We start from the raw sequence: 18,378 nt of genomic DNA on the forward strand, positions 1-18,378 counted from the left end.
GAGTGAAGCGGCAAAGGAGGCGATATGGCTGAGGAACTTCATCGGAGACCTTGGAGTTGTACCAGCTATTAAGGAGCCTATGGAGATTTTCTGTGACAGCAATAGTGCAGTTGCCTTAGCCAAGGAACCAAGAGATCATGGCAGATCCCGACACATTGACAGAAAATATCACTTCATAAGACACAAGATAGAAGAGGGACTCCTCGTGGCAAATAGGGTATCGTCAGATGAGAACCCTGCGGATCCCCTTACGAAGGGACTGACGAGGGTTAAGCATTTGCAGCATGCGAGGCGTATCGGGCTGAGGGACGATATTAGTTTTACAGATTAGATAGCCTTTTCTGAAACTTGTAAAATGTAATCGACGTTTGATGATGAATAAAATGTGTGATTTATTTATGAGTAAAGTGTTACTATCATTGTCAATTATTTACTATTGTTTCAGTTTTGCATGTTTTGACTTCTAGAATAATCAATTTATTCAAACCTCCACAATCGGTCATACGTCGGAAGTAGGTATGAATCAAGATTGTCATGAATTGGGTTTGTAGATGGCTAAAGGTGTTTAGACATAGCAATGGTTGCTACAACGTTCATGAGTGCTCATAAGTTATGAGTATTGGAATAAACCCACGCTCACTTGTATCAATTCATGGAATTTATCTCGAGTGATCGTGAGACGGTAATATCATATAAGTCTTCAAACCTAGAGATATGAGTTGTTACCTATGAGTTGGTTGTGCATTGATTGCACGTAAACGCATCAGTAACTTGATGTTATAAAACGTGCCTTTGTGTGCAATTCAATAAGTAGTAGAACAAGCATATGAGTCGAAGTTTATCTGTTCCTTCTAGAAATAGAAGTGATATCTGGGCCCCTCGATGATTTTGTGTTGACCCATGTACCGGGCCCGGTCAGAACTAAATTGATGTGTTCAGTTAAGTTCTTTGTCAAACAAATCGGAAATCGAGAAACAACTGCTAGACAATAAGTAAGACATTGTTCCATGTATTTGTCCGGCTGATATCATGAGAGCAGAGGATTATATGATCACTTATCTAAAATGGCGCTTCATAGTTCACAAGAGTTTTCGAGAGCTACGATTGCCGGTTGGTTCCTGAAGTAATATAGGCAAATACAGTTATTAGACTTATCCAAGTGGGAGTCTGTTGGATAAGGTGTCTAAGTCCATAACTTATTTGGTATATACTTGACCCGACCCGGCATGGTCCATTTGGGTTGCACTTCACCCGAACTTGTTATGGATAATTTTATGAGAATTGTATACTTACGATTTATTAATATATTATAAGTTATAATATATTAATATAAAGTCATGTTACTTAATTAGTTTTAATCTTGAATTAATTATGAATTAATTTAGTGATTAAAAGGAAGACTAATTAAATCATGGGCTATTATATTTATATGGTGTGGGCTAACACTCATTTGGAATGGGCTAAGCTTATATGGAAGTCCATGGATGATCCATGGAGCTTTTACCCATGGATCCTTGGAAGAGGAAAAGACATGGGTTATTAGGGTTTCACCCTAACCATGTACACTATATAAACAAGCTTATGTTGCATGAAAAAGACACTAAGTGTGTGTGTAAGTGTGGTGGCCAAAATCAAGAGTTAGTATACTCTCTCATACATTTTCCAAGTTTGTGGTGATTTGTGATTTCCATTTGAGGCATTCACATTATTGGTGCTTGGCTCTCAAACTCCAAGGAATCAACAATCAACAAAAGGTATGTAATTCATCTAGTTCTTTTATGGTTAAAAGTACCCCATGCCATGCTAGATAGGTTATAAACCTTGGAAAATAATATTTTGCATGTATCTTAGACAAACATAGATCCAAGGTTTAATAGGGTTGCATGTACACTTAGGAAGTGTTAGAATGCTCAAAACCCAACAGGTTCTGCTTACAAGTTTAAGTATAATTCTGAAACATTGGAAAAGTTTCAATGTATGGTAGAACGAATGAGAAGAATCAAATTAGGCAGAAAGATAAAAGTTTCTCCAATCTGAAAAGATGGGAGAGTACTTTAGTATCGTGTTTTATGATCATCTTAATGATTATGGAAAACCATATCATGATTGATCCTCTAAGGATATCTTAGTGCTTTTGTATGGCTAAGAAGAGGAATCGTGAATTGTTGAAATGTTTAAATCAAAAGGTGAATAATACTTCGTTCCAAAATCAGGTCTTAGAGTCATACTCCAAGATTGTAACTTGAGTGACATGGTCTTAAGAAAGGTTTATAACACTCATCAGATGTAGAGTAAAATGTTTTCTACTCTTGTACATTTGAAATTGGTAAGTTGTGATGTTTTGGATAAAACAAAGACCAATTAAGGCCAATTGTGTGAAGTGTTTGTCTTGATAAGAAACCGCACTAACTCTTGAATATTTGTTTGTCAAGGGATGTTTCTTGACAAGAGAATCTTATATGTCAAGAGGACAGTGGGAGTCTTAATGATCTTGAATAGTTTCAAGAACTAATCAAGAGTAAACCTATTGTTAATCACTAGCACACGACTTGAGGTTGGTAACCTATCGTGTTGACATATTCTTGTTTCTGTGACTATTCCAGTTAAAGTTGATTATGCATGTGAGTTATATGAGTTCTCAGTTGTTTGCATAACAACTTAGAAGCAATGGCAGGCCCTGTGCTGCCAGGTGGCAAGAAATTAAGATTGAACAAGTTCAGTCCATATGGTTTTGGATTTGTCACTAACCTTGTCTTGTGATTATGGTTATGACAAATTCACATGGATAGGAACGCATACACCATAAAAATCTAAGAGTCATAAGGTTTCTCTCCAATTCATGAAAATGATTGTGAGGAAACGCTTTCACTAAGTAGATTTTAAATAGTTATCAATTGTGATATTTGCATTCTCAAATTCGGTTATGATTACGGCATCCCTCTTCATAGTTCGAATTGTGAGAAATGGCAAAGGTCTAAACATTTGAGACTTATTGCTGTAAGTTCTAAAATTGTTTAGACACACATGTGAGTTATCTAAGGAAAGGTGTATGAGTTTGAGAAGCCTAGATAAAGTCTTATCGAAGCATCTTATATCAGAAATCTGAACTTTGGTAAGAAATTCAATAAGTATTGATTTCTAGAAGTCCAGCTGATTTCTGGGTACATGTCGAAGCTAGTGGGAGCATAAGTGTTATGCTAATAAGAATGTAATTATTAAGCTAGTGGGAGCGCAATTATTATGCTAAGTGTTGCAAGTTAGCAATGTTAATTATTGAAAACAAAAGTTTCAATTCGCAAAGTAGCAGGGTTTGAAAAGTTGTTTTGCTATAATTAAGGGAGAGGAATTTATACTTCATTTAAATTCAAAAATCTTAGATTGAGATTTTTTTGATCAAATTTAGTCAAGGATATATATGAATGCTACGTTGTAATGGTTCAACATAAGGAAAATCTATATATATGGAAATGTTAATTGCGTTCTCAAATTCCATTATGATTACGGCATCCCTCTTCATAGTTCGAATTGTGAGAACATGGAAAATAGAAATATTATAGCAAAAGACTGATCAAGTATCATGTCTCTATGTAATACATTATATATCATATCCCATATGATTCAGGTATAGGATCGATTGCATATGCTATAATATTTATGTGTTCTGAATTTTTCCAAATGCATAGGGCATTAAGAGGGAAAAAGGAATAGAACCGGATATGACTAAAGTGGTTAAACAACTGTTAAGGACAATCTAAGGTTTGCAAAGAATGGTTGCTTATGGACAGTTAGAAGTATATTTTGAATTTTGGAAGGACCATATTGACATACTCTGAGAAGAGGTAACTCTTGTTCAGAAATGATAGTCAAAATAGGAATATGGAAATGTTTCCATAAGTGGAAGTTATTCTTTAAATCTGTGTAAGATTAGAAAACTTAATGCAAAAAGGATGTTCAGAGGAATGTACTTTGAATGTGAGACCTCGTTTCCATGGAATTGCTCTCCATTGGAATACTTTGAAATGTCTGTTGCCAAGTCTCTGTGACTTTGTGCATAGTCATTACAAAAGGATCATTGCATATAAGTTTAAAATCTAACAGATTATAGCGAATGGCAAGAATTTGGCATTCTTACATTTACGATAAGGATTTGAAATTTTAAAATGAGCATCATTGAAATGTTGTCAATTGATCTATTTCACAAAGTAAGGATCATAGATAAACATAGTGTGCATGCTGGGAGCATGGGACAACTATTGTTTTAATTCAAGTATTAAGTTGATTATACGAAACATTATACAATGAATAATGAGTAATCAATATGGCACACAAAAGTTTTGGGGACATATAGGACTAGTATTATTCTTGTGTTTCACTTTGCATGTTTTGACTTCCCAAATAACTAGGTTATTCAAACCATCCACAGTCGATCATAATTTGGAAGTAGGTATTGAGGCAAGACTGTCATGAATGGGTCTGTAGTTTGTCTAGGTGTTTTAGACATAGCACAAGTTTGCTGCAGTGTTCATGAGTACTCCTGAAATAAACATTTAGTTCCCACCAAGGCGCTTCGGAAGTTCATCAATTGTGCATCCAAGTCTGAGGCACCAGAACATGTAAAAGCCAAGTTCGTAAGTCAGCTGCAGTGATACATTGAAGTCAGAGATTGGTTGTACCGGGCATATGTCTTCATCAAAGAAGATTCGAACTAGAAGACTGGATTGCTAAGTTCACTTAGGGGGAGATTGTCAATACCTGAAAGTGAACCTCTAGCAATCATTCAATAAGAAGATCTGAAATCAGTCTTTGGTACGAAATGAAGTGGTAGTCTGGAATGCTTTCTAGTGCGAAATGAAGATGATGTCCGAGATGGTGATTAAAGTCAGAAATGAAGTTTTGTGGTGCGAAGTGAAGAGATGTTCTGAGATAGTGTATCTGTCGAAGCATTTATTATTCTTGTCTTTTACTTGATGTAACCTTACATAGGACTTAGTTTTTTTTTTGTCAAAATGGATAATCAGAGTGTCATGAGTTATACTTTTATCCAGTCCGTTTTATGCATCTTGGTTATATTCACATTTACTTCACTTTCACCTTTCTCTCTAATCAAACTCTTTCAAACATTCTCCTTGTTCATTTATTGTCTTTACCTTGATTATACTCATAGTTCCATATTTAATACTTAAAGTACTTTGTTGATTCACATCTTCATTCTCGACTGGTCTTGCCAGACTTGACTGGAACTCTTAATCAGAAGCAGACATTGATCTTAAGCATTAACTCAAGGTTTGAGTTTTCAAACCTTGTCTCGGCGCAATCAGATCCTTGTTCTCACATTTACTCTGATAACGATGTTGTATTAATAAAGTTTTGATTACCTTGGTTTATGAAAATGAGATGATGTACTATTTTAGTAATTTAAAAATGAAAGCTTTTTGGGTCTTACTCTTTGGGACGTTACATTTTATTTTCTATAAATACAAGATTTTCACATCCTAATTCGGTGTGCAGAAAAAAAAACCTTCTGTATTACGAACAAATAAACCATATTATCGTTTAGAAGGCAAAGGAAGTCGAAGGAGTATAATTGAAGAAAACTTGAAGAATTCATTACGTTTGCAATGTTTAGTATTCTTTTTATGTTTTATTCTTGTTTTTCTGTCAATATGAGAAGCTAAAAAACTTATTTTCTGCTTAGATATAGATGAACTGAAATAGTATGATGTATATGTTGATTGAAATTTATGAAATTTATTATTTTTAATTTTTCGAATTAATTAATTTACCTTACTTGCAGGGGCGGTCCTAGCTAGGTGCCCGGTGTGGCACCGGCAACACCTAGCTTCCGCGCACGTAGTAGAAAAAATTTCGTTTTTTAAAAATTTTTACCTATTGTGCCACTACGTAAAAAAAATCGTGCAACTACTAAAAAAAATTTGTGCAACTAGCCAACTATATAAAAAAAATATTGTCACTGTATCGGGAATTACCAAACGAAATAAAATAATAACGAGCCCAAATGCCCAATGTTTTAATCAATTATTGTCTAATTGTCCAATTGCCCAAAGCCCAAAATAAAACTTAATTGGATAAATTAGCAATTGGGCTAATTGCTTGTAAAAAAAATAGCCCAACTGCCCAATCCTAATTAATTGAGTATTATCGGTTGAAAAAAAAATTCACGATTAGTCGATTATAGAATCAAAATTAGACTAGTAGACTTCATGTCTTCCTGATTTGCGTAAATCGTAATTGCGTCCAAAAATCCTTCGGCCAATCGAGAATCGACCTTCGTGACTTCGTCCTTCGATCGTGGCATTCGTGCCTTGGCAGACTCGTGAGACTTGAAGCCTTCAGCCAATCCAGATTATCACTCATTGTTGGATGATCGATCACAATTAACAATCCTTGATCAATTTCCACAATTCTCTTGAAGACTTGAAGCAAGTATCGACCCTTTTGCCTTTTCTGTCTTTTTTCAATTTCTACTGTTTTGGTTTATTGGTTAACAAATAACAAAATCCACTTCAAAGTTCAAACTTCAAAGCCCTACACTACAATGAAAAAAGTAAGTTCTACTACCAATTCATTTAGATATTTGAAATTGATATGTTTTTTTTGAAGTTATTGATTGACTTGGGTGAAATTGATTTGTTTTATTGAAGTTATATTGTTTGTTTAGGTACAATAGCTATGTTTTTTTATTGAATTGATTGTTTGATTAGGTGAAATTGATATGTTATATTGAATTTATTGTTTAATTAGGTGAAAGCAACTTGTTTTATTGAGGTCATTGTTCAATTAGGTGTAATTGTTATGTTTTGATTGAATTTATTGTTTGATTAGGTGAAAGCAACTTGTTTAATTGAAGTCATTGTTTGATTATGTGTAATTGACTAATTCTTATGTTTTTATTGAATTTATTATTTGATTAGGTGAAAGCAACTTGTTTAATTGAAGTCATTGTTTGATTAGGTGTAATTGACTAATTCTTATGTTTTTATTGAATTTATTGTTTGATTAGGTGAAAGCAACTTGTTTTTATTGAAGTCATTGTTTGATTAGGTGTAATTGTTATGTTTTTATAGGTTAAAATAAGTGGTTTTTTTACCAAAAGACAAAGACCTAATCCTAATGAAAGTGGTGAAGAATGTTCCCAAATACCAATCACCAATCAATCAATCCCTTCCGTTTCTAATCCTAATGCAACTCCACAAACACCAATCACCAATCAATCAATCCCTTCGGTTTCTAATACAACTCCACAAACATCATGCTCTAACCAACCTAATGATAATGTTGACTTGAAAGATCTTCCAAAGGACCCGGCGGATAGGCCATTGATTACAAGTTACAAACCAAATATAAGAGATGATGTAAGAAGAGCATATTTGCTTCAAGGACCGTGTCAAGTAAGGGCACATAAGTTTCCTAAAAAAAATAGGTGATAGATTTAAAAGATTCGTTCCTTCATGGTTTGATGACTTTGATTGGTTGGAATATAGTGTGAAAAAGAATAGTGCATATTGTTTATATTGTTATTTGTGTGGGGACCTCATGGGACAAAAAGGAGGGAGAGATGCATTTGTTTCCCAAGGTTTTGATATTTGGAATAAAAAAGATGCATTTCGGACTCATGTGGGTGGTGTTGGTAGTTTTCACAACAAAGCAAAAGAAAAGTGTGAGTTTTTAATGAGGGAAAAACAAGCTATTAATGTAGTCTTGAGGAGGCAAACCGAAGCAGATGACCATAAATATAAAGCTCGATTACGTGTTTCTATTATTGTTGTTAGACTTTTATTGAAAACCGGTTTACCGTTTGGTGGTCATGATGAGTCGGTTAACTCGGAAAATAGAGGGCTTTACATTGAAGTGTTAAAAGCCATTCGAGAGACTAGTGAAGATATTTTCAACAATACTTTAGAAAATGCTCCTAAAAACAATCAACTTATTTCCCCTAAAATTCAAAAAGAACTTGTGCAATGTTTTGCACAAGAAGTACTTTTGAGTATTCGTGAAGAGATTGGTCAAGATGTTTTTGCTTTACTAGTTGATGAATCTAGTGATGTTTCAAAAAAGGAACAAATGACTATTGTTTTGCGTTATGTCGATAGTCTTGGCTTTGTGAAAGAAAGATTCATAGGACTAGTGCACGTGAAGGATACATCTTCTTTGACACTCAAAAACGCCATAAATGAAGTACTTACAAGTAATAAGTTGAGTTTTAGTCAGGTAATTTATTCTTTACTTTTTTGTTATTTCAATTTAATTTAATATATATTTATATATTAATTGTTTTAAATTTTAATAGATAAGAGGACAAGGTTACGATGGGGCTAGCAATATGCGGGGGGGGGGGGGGAATTCAATGGTTTGAAAGCTTTGATATTACAAGAGAATGACACGGCTTTTTATGTACATTGCTTTGCACACCAACTTCAATTAGTAGTTGTGGCTGTAGCAAAGAAGCATGATGGTGTTAGTGACTTTTTTGAGCAAATTTCGTTGGTGGTTAATGTTGTTTGTGCCTCGTGTAAAAGAAAAGACTTACTACGAGAGCAAGCAAGAGAAAGGGTGCAAAAAGGCTTGTGTAGTGGTGAACTTGAAACCGGGAGAGGGTTAAATCAAGAGACAACACTTGTTCGAGCGGGAGAAACAAGATGGGGTTCACATTTCAACACACTCACAAGTTTGATGAAGTTGTTTGCGGATGTTCTTGTAGTTTTAGATTTTGTGAAAGAGGAGGGAGGGTCATTGGCAAACCGTCAACAAGCATCTGGAATCTTAGCATATTTTAAATCATATGAGTTCGTGTTTTACTTACATATGATGTATGACATTTTACACCTCACGGGTACATTGTCAAAGCAACTTCAAAGAAAAGATCTAGACATTTTAGAAGCGGCTTCGATGGTTAGAGGGACAATGGAGGCATTGCAATCTTTTAGAAACATAGGGTTTGCTAGCATTTTGCCAAAAGTATCATCTTTTTGTCAAACACACGAAATTGATACTTTAGATATGGAAGAGTTGTATATTGGTGCGAGAAAACGTAGGACTACAAAGACTAATAGGTTTCATTTTGAGGTTGAAATCTTCAACACGGTGGTAGATATGCAACTTACAGAATATCGGGATCGATTTAGTGAAACAAGCACCCAATTACTAGAATACATGGGTGCTTTGAGCCCTTGTGATTCATTTGCACAATTTGACAAATCAAAGTTATTGAAGTTGGGTAAGTTATACAAGTATGACTTTGATGATTCAGATATGATAGACCTTGAAGGACAACTTGATATATTTTATCACTCTTGCATCAAAGATGAGCGCTTCACTAGTTTGAAAGGAATTTCCGACCTTTCTCGTTTGATGGTTAGTACGGGGAAGCATCGGTCTTATCCTTTGGTTTATAAGCTTTTAAAGTTGGCTTTGATATTACCCGTAGCAACCGCAAGTGTAGAAAGATGTTTTTCAAAGATGAAGCTCTTGAAGACCGACTTGCGTAACAAAATTGGCGATGAATTTTTGAACAACGCATTGCTTTGTAATGTCGAGACCGAAGCACTTGCGAAAGTTGAGAATGAAAAAGTAATGGAGCGGTTTCAAAAGATGTCTGCACGAAGAGGACAAATTTAAATTCTAATAGATCGTTGTTATATTATGTTTAACCAGAAAAAAAATTTGTATTAGATGTTTTATATTATGTTTGACCGGATTTTATTTTTAATGTTTTATATTATGTTTGACCGGAAAAAAAAAATTGTGCAACCCCTACTACTAATTCCTGTGTCCGCCCCTGCTTACTTGTTAAAGTTCATATTTTTATTACTTACAACTAAGTTTCATGTAATTTCGACTATCTTATTATTGTAACTAAAGGGCACGGCCGGCCTGATGTATTGAAAATATAAGCTAGGGCTTAGGGCCCCATTTTTTAAGGGGCCCCACTTAACAAAAATCCTTTAATGTCGATTCCATGTTTTTCTTCTCGGCTTCTGCATTCGTTGATACGCATAAGACGCCTCAAATCAAAAGCGACGATCACACTTCTTCCTTCCTTCTCCATTCTTGCGAACTGAATCTTTGATTGACTGATTCCCCTTTCTCGATTCTAGTAGGCTTCTTCAATCTCGATTCTTGAATTGTTAAACACTGAAAGAAAGATTGAACCGCTGAAATAGCTTCTGTTCTTCTTCCTCCTCCATTCTCGGCTACTATTTAGACCGATGAATTTCTCTGGTGATTAAGGTATGTGCTGTGTTTTTTCACTTGATTTTTCTATTATCTGATTATCTATTAGGGTTAATAGTCGGTTTTTTTATTATCTGTTTTCACTTGATACCCTTCTATTATTGATTTCTTTGTTGCTATTTGATTTTTGATTTTTTGAGTTTGTATTTCCATTCATTTTTTGTGTTGCTGGTAAACTGAATCTTAATATGTTTAGTACTTGTCAAGGTATTACAAGATTTATATGATTTGGTGAACTAAACCGTTAAACCTTAATTTGTTTACATCTTGTGAATTGTGTTTTTGAGAATTTGTGTTTACCAAATTTGTCGAGGTATTCTATTGATTCATGAATTGACTATAACTACTTTTTTATATAAAATGTTTCTTTTCTTAGCATATTAAATAGAAATACTTGGATATGCAAGTCAAATAGGGAAAATGTTTCTCCTGTTATGAGCAGTCTAAGGAATGTTGGTTATTATCTATTGATCAATTTCTATGTATATGGCTTCTGGCTTGTTTATTGATTTTTGTGTTTAGTTGTGTATTTTTGAGTTAAAATAATCCTGCAAGTTTGACTTCTCCTTTTAATTAAAACAGTTCAAGTTTAAACAGAAAAAAAAGACAATCTTCACTTTTATATTTGTTTTTATTACACAATATAGAATCAGGGTTGGAACGAAAGGGCCCCAAGTTTTTAGTTCGCTTAGAGCCCCAAATCTGGTTGAGCCGCCCCTGCCAAAGGGCCAATGGTCTAGCGGTAAGGAGTGACTCTATCAAATTAGAGATTATAGTTTCAAGTCTCGGTGGAGATATATATAGGTGGTTATTTAGGAGTAGGGTAGTTAGTTTGTCTTTTCAAAAAAAAAATCTAAATATTGTAACTTGAATCTTAATGGTTTTGAACATAAACTGTTAGGACTAACGATTAAATAAATCCTATGAAGTAAAATAATATTAGTTGTTAATTTTGGCATTTAAGAGAGCATTGGTTTAACCAATTATGCTTGGTTTATCATTATGATCAATAAAGAGTAGACATTCAATTAATTCATAAGGAATTTTGTTAATTAAATTGGTTTTTAGACTTGGGGGAGTGGTGCGGTAGAGGGAGTGCGGTTTCGCCACCTAGGCAGCGAACACCGCCCTTAGGTGCGGTTTAGACCGCAGTGTGGTAAAAAATGGTCGCGATTTGTGATTGGGTAGGGAGAATTTGACCGTTTTGTGATTGGGTGGGGAGAAAAATAAAGTTTTTATTTAATTTTTTTTAAATAAAGTGTGGCAAAGAACCACACTTTTGTGGTAAAAAGTGATGTGGCGCTTATGTGGCAACGAAAGGAGTGCGGTTTTGGTGGCACCACTCCCTCCACCCTAAATAAGTTGCTAGTTTTATAACCATTAAATTAGTTGCTTATTAATCATTAGTATTAGTAATTTGATCCTAATTGCTAATCGTCTTATCTAAGTAGAAGTGAAGTATAAAAGATAAGTTTAAACACACACCCTTCCCCAATTTTATTTATCATTTCAATTAATTTAATCTGTTATTAGTCATACCTGTTCACCAGAGTCCAACACCCTTATTTATAAGAACTATATTATACTCAATCAGGTTTATTATCTGTGTGTATTGATAAAGTCATGATAGATTAAGGATCTATAAATTTAAAACATAATATTTTTAGTATAAAAAATACACATCAATATTCTATATAAGCTTTATAACTCTATACCCTTTAGATAAAGACTGAACATTTCATCCCTAGTCTTAGTAATGTGCAATCAACATATAACAACTACTAAAACATTCATGACAGTCATTTGACTGTCAATGGAATCGTCTCTTCAGCAGACCATAAGTTCCTTATATTAAAAGTAAAAGTTAAAATAGATTTTGACATGGTAAATTATAATTTATATATCATATGATGTTTCAAACAAGTTTGGGGAAAACATGAAAAAGGTGAATAAATTTTTGTCTTTCTTTTCCTATTACTTACTGGTTCCCCGTCAAAAACAGTTTAGCTTAAAAAAGTGCCAAAAAAGAAACTTGTTATCTGTATTACAAAAAAGAGTTTATACCGACCGGGAGGCCGAGTTATGAAATTCAATTCAATTTGAACATAAAATGACAACTACCATTTCCGAAAAAGGCATTCAATTATGCATCTATAAATGCTAAAATCTAGCAAGAAGCTAGAGATACAGCATGAGCACAAGCAAAATTCGACAGCATGAAAACAATACCAGTTAGCCCAAATTAACGACCAACCTTTACCATGACCGGTAAAAAAACAAAACAGTTACACGACATCAACAAGGGATATAATATTGGCATTAAATACGAAAGTTGTGATCACAAAAAAGTTTTTGTAATGGAAAACAAATTAAAAGACATGGTGACATGATAGAAATGTGTGCATCATATGTTACGCAAAAATATGAATTAAACAGTAAGGAAAATTAAATGTTGATAATGCGTCCCGAGTTGGAAACATGAACATGAACATGATGGCCTCAAACCGGCTCTCCGTCCACCCAAGAATATTTCTTGTCAGCAATTTTTTGCGCTTCAGGCCATGATACAATGAATTGGGTCTTTTCATTTAAAGAAGAAATGATATCTAGATATAAGATGTCAAGGATACCGACAATATTAAAAAGAAAAGAAACTTTAGTATGCAGACGGGATAGTTTTAGTTGTGTTTGGACTAGGACCGGAACAGATGGCACGAGGGATAAAAATTGCAACTGGTCTCTCGTCTGTGCAAAAGACATAAATGCCCCTGCCCATCCACATCCTCATCTTGGAAAGTCCTTCTCCAGTGTAAAGATATAAACAAAAATTAAATTACGATAAAAAGGATTCTTGTGACTGCATGTCGATACTTGGTATCTTCTAGTTTAGCAATGATCCCATTGAACAGGTAAAAGGGAGGAGGATCACATTGAAGTATCGCAAGTATGAGAGCCACTCCAGCTATGGTTTTCTCAACTGTGGACTGTGTCTCCCCTTGTCCAGGGAAGGAAACCTGCAATATTAATAATCACCATGTGCACATACAAACTCAATAATCACCACGTGTGTATATATATGTATACACACGTGCGTAATGTACAAAAACATATGTATATAATAGGAAAAATGACATATAGACCCTATTATGTTTCTAGGATTTACCGATTTAGCCACTTAACTTATTTTGTGGCTTTGTAAGGAAACGAAGTAGTGAGCAACCTGTCTTTTTAGTCACCTTCACCTATTATAGCAGGTTTCAATGCCACATCATCAAGATTTGCCCCATCAGCCATGCCATGTCATCGATGATCTCTGTAAGTGGCTAAATGGGTCAACGACGATGGTTTCGTCTACAAGCGTCTCAAACGCCCCCGTCTTGATTCCACCAGCGCATCGGCTGTTCCGCTTCCGGATCCTGCAGCTGAAGCGAAAGCACGCACAGAAAGAAAGAAGAAGGTGCTATTAAAGCTCAAAACCAAGTATCAGCAAGAGATCCACCATTGGGAACATTTGTCGAACACCTTGAAAGCATTGCAAGACCGTATGCAAAATCAACCATCGCCCACGGTACTGTCAGATCAGACGGTCTCCGTTTTGCCGGAAAATTCGTCAAATTCTCCTTTCCAGGATCTTACCGACACACTCCTTGCTCAGGTATTGGCCCACCCTTCAATAATTACCGTATTTGGATGTTGGATTGTTGATGTCGTTACTTGTAGAATTCAAAACTACAACTGATTTTCTTGCCCAGTTTCCACCAATAATCTTCTATTTCTAGCCCTGAATTCACGGGTGTTAAGGGGGGCGGTGATGTTTGATGGCGCGTCGAGGTTGTGTTTTGATTCAGGACAGACGTGTGGGTGGAGGAGAGAGAGCGGGGGTAGGGTGGTGATCGGAGCTGGAATCCCTTGGTTGTATGCGTTATTATCATCTAAATCTCGTTGATTCGTTATTAGACCCCTTGATTCTTGCGATTTTCTCTTCTTTAGATTATCCTTTGATTTTCATTATAACCAGCTCATGGAATTAGCAGGCAGATGAAAACGGGATACAGAGGATAAAAATTATTGTCTTTTCAATTGTCAAATCTATTGAATTTATTGTAAAAGAATACGTATGGACAATGGTTAAATTTACTGTGTAAACGAATGAAATTCAATAGAAATAGAAAAAATATTTATTAGATGTTAGTGTTTGGGTAAACTCTTTGAGAGGAAAGTTGAGAGGAAGAAGACGATGGTGGATGCCTCGTAGATTGTGTTATTGGGAGAGAGAGAGAGAGAGAGAGAGAGATATATGTGGGACCAAAGGTAGGAAAAATTAAAAGTCAACGTGAGAAAATTGGTCAACAAATGTCAATATGGAAAAGGGTAACTGGATGACCCCTTCAATTCTTCCAAAATGACCTAATAGACCCGACAAAAATGAGTTCATTCCCTTATTAGGCAAAAAAATAAGTTAATAAGACATGTTTGTTTATTTCCTATATGTCATTTTGGTAAACCCTAAAAACATTATAGGGTCTATATGTCATTTTTCCTATATAATAAGACATGTTTGTTTATTTCCTATTATGAAAAAGGAGCTTTATACCTCCATTTTCACACCTATGCAATTTGTGGGACCCGCCTCTGTATTATCAGCAGGACCTCGGTCCTGTTTTTATAAGAAACCAGAAGTAAGAAGATAAAATTGCCACAAGTCTAAAATTTGGTATAAGAAACAGACAAAAACCAACCTCCTCCTTTATCATTGTCAACCTCCCAGAAGAGCCTGGGACAAGTTTAGAAATCACATCTCCAAAACAATTATTCACAGTTGTGGAGATCTTTTGCATACAAAGATCCTTCTCTTTGTCCACTTCTGATAACATAGCTCTGGTTACCTGGTACACAAGATGGCAAAGTTATTAAAGAAGTGAAGGCACACTTGGGGAATTGGAAGGAAAAAATAGGTGTGGGAAAATGTGAAAAAAAAAAGTTATTAAGTTGTTCTTTCTATATTAAGTCTAAACAAACACCCAATATAAATATATAGTCTATTGGGTTAACCGAGGTCACTTACAGTAGCATAGCGTTCAAGATCCTCTATTTGTTTCTTAGAGTCTGCTATTAAGTTTTCTGGTGTATTGAATATTTTTCGTCTCTTCTTGGAATTGATAAGCCGACCCTTTAATTCCTCTTCTTCCTTTCCAGTGTACCTGTATTTTGACTATGTTATTGTTAACAAGAGAAGCATACATTTGAGGAATACAAAAAAGAACCACCACTAAAATAAATTATTATGCATGAATGCCAAAGAGGTGGGACATGGACTCAATCTTGATCTATCATCTATGTCCAAAATAGCCCTAGAAAACCTATCCAATCCTATCGGTCAGACAATATAAGAAGAAATTTTGTTCATTTAAATAAGATCTACGATCACCTTTCCGAATCAATTGATTTACGCAACTCTGCAATTTCTTTCTTGTACGTTTCTAAATATCCTACCAATTTATCTCTTTCTCTTTCAAGTACTTGTACAATTCTATTGTTGATGTCTTTGAGGCATTCTCCCTTTTCAGAGCATAAATTTCCGTTTTCTCTGATGATTTTCGCAAATTTTAGCTTTAACCGGTTTTGATCGTAAAATCCACCCCTCATAATTCCTTTGCTAAATTGAAAGCCTATAACGGATGAAGACTAAACTTAATAACAACAAAGTTAAGGAGGAAAAAAAAAGATGGATAAAACAGTACCTTTGGGTGTAACATAGTCATAACCATGCATCGTAATTTCACGTAGATCTTCTAAATACATGGCATTACCAAATATCTGAGAGAAGAACGATAATTCAAACTTTAAAAAAAAAAAAAAAAAAAAAAAAAAAATAATCCCAGTGACATTCATATAGTTCTCTCCCAAGAACATAGTTCTAAGAACAAAATCAATAGCTGCTCAACTCCTCCTCCTCCTTACCTCTTATTTATACTAAACTAACAAGTAAAATGACTAAAAGACCCCTAACCCAAGCCTTGACCTGTTTGACCTTATTTATTTGACCAGTTGACTTCCCCTTTATTTTCATATCTAACTCATAATTCCTTTGCTAAATTGATAGCCTATAACGGATGAAGACTAAACTTAGTAACAACAAAGTTAAGGAGGAAAAAAATTGCTAACCGGAGAAAGTGCCTTCTCGTGAAGGGGGGAACACTTTAGAAGTTTTAAAAGGGGAGTCATGTGCGATGCTTCACGTTCTCTATCATCGACATTACAAGTTGTGCGAGCCTGATCCAACAGCCTTAATGTGACTCTTCCAGCTTTGGCTTCATTCAAATGTTTGGCTATCGTCTTCGCAGTCTCAGTATTGTCCACTGCCACATGGAATAAGCTGCAAAAGAAAGTTCAAAGGAAGGAAACCATATTCAAAATCCTAAAAAAAAATAAAAAAAAATAAAAAAAAAAAAGCATCCAAAGACTTTGTACAAACAAACCTTTTCCCAGCAATCACTTCAACAGCAGTAAAATATTTTTCTTCGCAGTCAATTAACTTGTAGATAGGACCAATAAGCCCACTAATGTTGGACTCTTTGCATATTCTTTCAACACCCTCCACTCCTTCCCGTATTCCCTGTTACATTATATCATATTCATATCACCACAAGAATAAATTAACTAATCAAACCACTTAATTGCAAGATCTACGGGGCTCTCAAAGATTTTGCTTTTTCATCATCAAAAGATGTGCACATACACATATAAGCTATTCTCCACAATTTGCCTGAAAAAATTTGATATGCTAATGTACGTACTAACATACCTTAGGAGTACCATCATATAAGCTATCTGTTGCCTCCCTGGTATCTTTCTCAAGTTTCGTGATTTCAGCTCTACAATTCTCTTCTTCCTGCAATAAATGCTCTAGTTCTTCCAATTCTTTCTCAAGTTCACTGACTTCCCCATTCACATACATCTCTATAGCCTGATCTTGTGCTTTCACAGACTCAAGCTCCTACAGCATGAATTTTTAATTATGTTAAAAGGTAGATCAGCTTTTTCGGACCTCCATAGGTCTCGGATTGCAAGGAAATGTCAGTATCTATGTAATGAGTTTATGTAGTTACTATACCTGGTTATCGACATCTTGCTGCTTCTGTTTCAAAGTCTTGTCATAAAAATGTCTTGTATAAGTCTCTACAGTTTGTTTGACATAGACTTCATTATCCCGCAAGCTGGCTCGTATAGTCTCTACAATATTCTGCTTAGCTGCTAATAGACTTTCAGTGGCCTTTACCTGCTTCTCCACCTGCACGCATCAAGTGAGACATGAGTGCATTAGGCATCATGACATGATTATACAAATTCTTAGCATGCTATGCAACACAGATGTGAATCCTTATACTCCGATAAAATCTCTTATTTACCTCAATGTGGTTGATGGTGATTTGCATAAAGTTTTCCTTGTGGCTTTCAAACTCTTCGACATTTCCACGCAGCATGTTTATCATTGTACCTGATTTTACAAAACATTTAAGAAAACCATCTGGTCAAATGCAACAAACAACCAACTTAAGAGTTAAGAATGACTTGCCTATATTTGCCATTTTGTTATGGATTTCGGCATGGTGCTCTTCATAGATTTGAGCCCCAATAAATTTCTTAAGTAGATTAAGTCTTTCTACATCGTCCATATCAATCAACGATGCTATCTACAAACAATCGCATGGTTATTAATTAAGAACACTTTGACACCACACACATCAAAATCAGAAAGAAAATATCTAATACCGGGTTCGGCAGCATAAAACAATATAAACTGAGTCTAGCAGCTCCCAGTAGATTCATTAATTCATTTTCCCTGCATTGTTGCATTACCTTGTTTATTAATTGTTATAACACTTGACAAGATAAACCAGAGAATTCAATAAGGGCAACATGAAGGGTAGAAGGAAACAAATAATCCGAATGGTAGGTAGTGGTACTCACATTATACGCTTCTCATCCAGATAATATTCATTGCTTGTTCTACGCAAAACTACCTCCTCTTTATCAACCTTCAAGTGGTAGAAAAGAGTTTCAGCAACCAAAAAATGCAACATAGAAACTACACAAATTCTATAAACTTCTATTTTTAGTAATAAC

General features: G+C 35.0%; 2 protein-coding genes and 1 long non-coding RNA gene across 4 annotated transcripts in view; 2 read left to right on the top strand and 1 right to left on the bottom strand.

The window, feature by feature from the left end:
• The window catches only part of LOC145121916 (uncharacterized), a 46,235-nt gene extending 36,599 nt beyond the window's left edge, over nt 1-9,636 (top strand). The window contains exons 2-7 of the mRNA XM_079057597.1: nt 6,763-6,786; nt 6,844-6,873; nt 6,933-6,962; nt 7,086-7,402; nt 7,503-8,229; nt 8,338-9,636. Of these exons, the coding sequence (XP_078913723.1) occupies nt 6,763-6,786; nt 6,844-6,873; nt 6,933-6,962; nt 7,086-7,402; nt 7,503-8,229; nt 8,338-9,636 (2,427 nt within the window). The remainder of the gene's footprint in view (nt 1-6,762; nt 6,787-6,843; nt 6,874-6,932; nt 6,963-7,085; nt 7,403-7,502; nt 8,230-8,337) is intronic.
• Nucleotides 9,637-12,548: 2,912 nt separating this feature from the next.
• LOC145120921 (uncharacterized) lies at nt 12,549-16,844 on the bottom strand. Of its 2 annotated transcripts, XM_079056712.1 has the most exons (7): nt 16,417-16,844; nt 15,993-16,068; nt 15,680-15,920; nt 15,317-15,452; nt 14,991-15,137; nt 14,846-14,908; nt 12,549-13,265 (listed from the first exon to the last, which is right to left on the bottom strand). In XM_079056712.1, exons 1-7 carry the CDS (start codon nt 16,474-16,476, stop codon nt 13,080-13,082), a joined length of 909 nt encoding a protein of 302 aa, XP_078912838.1. In that variant the 5' UTR covers nt 16,477-16,844; the 3' UTR covers nt 12,549-13,079. The 2 variants fall into 2 exon arrangements, with proteins under 2 accessions (XP_078912838.1, XP_078912837.1); XM_079056711.1 differs by lacking the exon at nt 16,417-16,844 and having other exon boundaries at nt 15,993-16,372.
• On the top strand, nt 13,334-14,331 carry LOC145120922 (uncharacterized). Its single transcript, XR_013714418.1, has 2 exons — nt 13,334-13,906; nt 14,004-14,331. It is a non-coding gene; the product is annotated as an uncharacterized LOC145120922 (long non-coding RNA).
• Nucleotides 16,845-18,378: the final 1,534 nt, after the last annotated feature.

Source organism: Lactuca virosa, chromosome 6 (assembly GCF_052849685.1).
Source record: "Lactuca virosa cultivar CGN04683 chromosome 6, Lactuca_virosa_CGN04683_v6, whole genome shotgun sequence".
NCBI classification, from domain to species: Eukaryota; Viridiplantae; Streptophyta; class Magnoliopsida; order Asterales; family Asteraceae; genus Lactuca; species Lactuca virosa.

Coding starts and splice junctions, on each gene's coding strand:
- LOC145120921 (XM_079056711.1), bottom strand. CDS start 16,164: ATGTTCTTGGGAGAGAACTATATGAATGTCACTGGGATTATTTTTTTT. Junction 15,921..15,992: donor TGACTATGTTACACCCAAAG/GTACTGTTTTAT, acceptor CATCCGTTATAG/GCTTTCAATTTAGCAAAGGA. Junction 13,266..14,845: donor GCATAGGTGTGAAAATGGAG/GTATAAAGCTCC, acceptor TTAATATTGCAG/GTTTCCTTCCCTGGACAAGG.